Raw genomic sequence first — 3,345 nt, forward strand, 5'->3', positions numbered from 1 at the left:
CTTAAGAAAAACTATTTGCTTGACATCAAGCCACTTGATAAAGTTATCAACTTATCATACGAGAAATTTCTCATTTCCATATTTAAGCTTTGTCAGTTGGAACAAACTTTTTTCATTTCTCAAGCAAATGGACAATATTTGAATAAGGTAATTTCAAAATATACAAGGCTTACCTACTAAAGTTGTCATATTAATTTGTCCTTGTCGATTACATAGATAGTTCATCGATAACGTACATTGACTCATAAAGGGAAGAAGAACATAATTTCGAAACATAATGATCATTATAATTGGTAAATGTTCCTCCTATTTCTATCTCGTTTTTGAGAATCTTAAGAGGGGGAAAAAAAGAGCTAGCATTGAAATTGAATATTCAAAGCAAGATGCAAATTGCGTTGAACGGTCACTAGAAGCAACATTCATCCAAAATGCAGCAGCAACAGAGAGCAGCCAAACTGCATGTGTCATATAGCTGCTATGAAATTTCACCATAAATATCACGAAAGAGCATCAAGAGAAACTACCAACATAGTGTCATGCCCGTGCAAGAAAAATAGAAAAGAAAATAAGGAATAATATCCAAAGAGGCGAACTTGCCACAAATCACAAACACCAGCATCAATATCGTGTAAATATCAAACAAACATATATTTTATTTTTATAAACCATCGCGTATCCCGTAACCAATCGTTAAATGGTGTTGACTAATCCGACAGTACCTTAAGGGTAGCAAAGTTACACTACAACATATTTAATACAACTGCTATGAAATTTCACCATAAATAATCGAATTTTCGAAACAAAAGTGCAAGTCCATCTCTGATCGTTGTCTCCAAAAATAACAGTTCAAATAATTGTTACACTAAGCATTAAATGTCTTCAGAAAGCACAACTTTGTACTTCTCAAAACTTGCAACTCCTAGCAGGGTGTTAAAGGGCAGGAAACCCATTCGTCTGGTACTCTATCGTTGCTTTACAATTCATATAAAACCTTTCTTACCGGTGCCAATTCATATAGTCTTTCCAGTTCAAATAACAGTTCAAAGCAAGATTTTAAATTGTGGTGTTGCGGTTTGTGCTTAATTATATGAAAATTATCTGCATTATTGTACATTTTACAATAATTATAGTTTTATTATTATTATTATTATTATTATGAGATATCCAAAATAAAAATTAGTTAAGCAATATTAAAATATAAATAAATTAATAGCAACTGTAGGTTATTTTTCACCTCTCTAAAATGGGTGTTTGGTATAAGTATTTGGTATGGAATGATGGGAAAGTGGAGGTGGAGAATATTTATTTACCATGTTTAGCGGGGAGATTGCGAACAAAATACCAGCAATTTTTTTTACCCAGTATTTTCCTTTTGAAGGAAACAAAAGGAAATTCCTTGATCTTGAATTTTTAAAAAGTAGCATTTGATTCACTTTTTTTAAAAAAAAAAAACCTAACATTTGATGATGACTCACTTGGCATATTCAAAAATTTAAGAGTATTTTGATAATTTCATTCACATTTTCATTAATATTTTACGATCAACCAAACATAGCATCATTAAAATTAACCAAACTTTTCTTGCAAAATTTCTGACAACCAAACACTTTTTTTGTAAGTTACCCGGATAAAAAAATTCCTACCAAACTCTTAACAATTTTTTTTTTCTCGGTAAAAGTAAATATCTCTCCTACCAAACCCTTAAGAATATTGATTCACCATGTAATTAAAAAAATAAAGATGCAATGACCAAGATTGGGGTGTAAATGATCATGACCATTACTTTATTGTATTTTGTAATAACTTCATTGAACCCGTTTTTTGCTGCTTTCTTTCCATCCATAATCGTACGCAGTAGCTTCTGGGTGTCGACAAAGCTGTTCTTCAAGTTAAACAGAATGATGTATAATTCTTGATACAATTTTATGACACCTAATTTTCTTCTAAAATTAAAATTAAGCTTAGCAGTTCATATTCAGATTATATTTTGCCTTTATGTTGTACTAGCTAGTAACTTTGTCAGGATTGATATCAACTCCGAAGGGTGCTTGACATCAACGTCTCTTGAACCAAGAATATATAGCGTGCTATGGGAACAGAGGAAGAGTACTTACCAGCCTCTGAGGAGAGATGAGCAACCAATACCATAGTTGTGATACTGATTGTAAGGCCGAAGGGGAGGTGGAGTTGCAGATGGTGGAGGATACTCTCCATAGAAGTAACCTTGATAGCCACGCGGCGAACGATCAAAGCCAGGGTAACCAGGTGGTGCCGGTGCTTGTGGTGGAGGTGGTGGAGGAGGGGGGTATGGAGCAGGATACCCTGAATCCAATGATCATAATCATATCATATTAGATTACATCAAATACAATTGGCGTGAAATCTGATGAGCAAATTTTTGCAGCTATAATAAGAAGCCCAAAAAGAAAGAAAGAAGTGAACTTGCCTGGAGAGGAGGAGTGAGACTCGTGCCTAACATGGTAAGCCAGACTCATAGCGTTAATAAGTAAGAGACTTCAACAATATGTTACAAAAACTTCGTTCGGTACTTATAGTAATCGATCAACCAAGATATATATGTGCTCTGATTGCGACCAACAAGGAAGATGAGGATAAGGATATATACATCTTGCAGGAAATTTCCTCTTTTTATTTTTCTTTCGTAGAAAACGGCATCAATATCATATTTGTCCAAATGTGCAGGTAAAGAGACACACGTCCGAACTACCCAACCAGGTGTCTGTCATGAGTCAATCGACCATATTAACATGCTTTCGATCTTATCCACCACTACAAACCGTGCATGTTAAAAACGGATTCAAATAAGCTGTGTATCTGTCTATCCGTGTACCCTTCCATTCCTCTTATAATATTGTTTTCCAAAATGATGATAAATTATAATAACATATAGTTAAAGCATACCCTACACGAATATACGTGAATGCAAGAAACAAAAATTTAAGCTCAATGTTAGATAATGTGTCTTAAGACAATGTTGTCTTTTCTATGGTGTTCAAAATTCTTGGACAATTATCTCTCATCATAGAATAAATTACCTCTATTCTCGTAGCGGCACTTTCACATAGAATAGTCTCATCGAACTCAACCTATACTAGACAAATCGCACTAGAGTAAAAAAATACAAATGTAAAAAAAAAACTTTTCTATTCTCTATATATTTATAGAAAATGTAATATCACGATTCAAAAAGCATTTATTTGTCTACGAAATAACTCATCATTTCGATACAAAAAGATACATCTCTTCGACGACAAAAAAATATACCTTTCCAAATCAAACTTCTTATTCATAAAAATAATTAATTCAAAATTAATTTCAACAAAT

At 33.2% G+C, this 3,345-nt stretch overlaps 1 protein-coding gene across 1 annotated transcript; it reads right to left on the minus strand.

The window, feature by feature from the left end:
• Nucleotides 1-209: 209 nt before the first annotated feature.
• On the minus strand, nt 210-2,539 carry LOC133286472 (protein CYSTEINE-RICH TRANSMEMBRANE MODULE 13-like). The gene is made up of 3 exons (XM_061483890.1): nt 2,447-2,539; nt 2,115-2,322; nt 210-455 (listed from the first exon to the last, which is right to left on the minus strand). The coding sequence occupies exons 1-3, from the start codon at nt 2,493-2,495 to the stop codon at nt 407-409; spliced, it is 306 nt and encodes a 101-aa protein (XP_061339874.1). The 5' UTR covers nt 2,496-2,539; the 3' UTR covers nt 210-406.
• Between the last annotated feature and the right edge of the window lie 806 nt (nt 2,540-3,345).

This window comes from Gastrolobium bilobum, unplaced genomic scaffold, assembly GCF_033153095.1.
Source record: "Gastrolobium bilobum isolate Gb01-03AN ecotype WA unplaced genomic scaffold, APGP_CSIRO_Gbil_v1 utg51465, whole genome shotgun sequence".
NCBI lineage: Eukaryota > Viridiplantae > Streptophyta > Magnoliopsida > Fabales > Fabaceae > Gastrolobium > Gastrolobium bilobum.

What these genes read in the sequence shown, in the direction of transcription:
- LOC133286472 (XM_061483890.1), bottom strand. Translation starts at nt 2,495, where the DNA reads ATGAGTCTGGCTTACCATGTTAGGCACGAGTCTCACTCCTCCTCTCCA. An exon ending in GTCTCACTCCTCCTCTCCAG is followed by an intron (nt 2,323 to 2,446) that starts GCAAGTTCACTT and finishes CATTGGATTCAG; the next exon opens with GGTATCCTGCTCCATACCCC. An exon ending in TCATCTCTCCTCAGAGGCTG is followed by an intron (nt 456 to 2,114) that starts GTAAGTACTCTT and finishes TGACACATGCAG; the next exon opens with TTTGGCTGCTCTCTGTTGCT.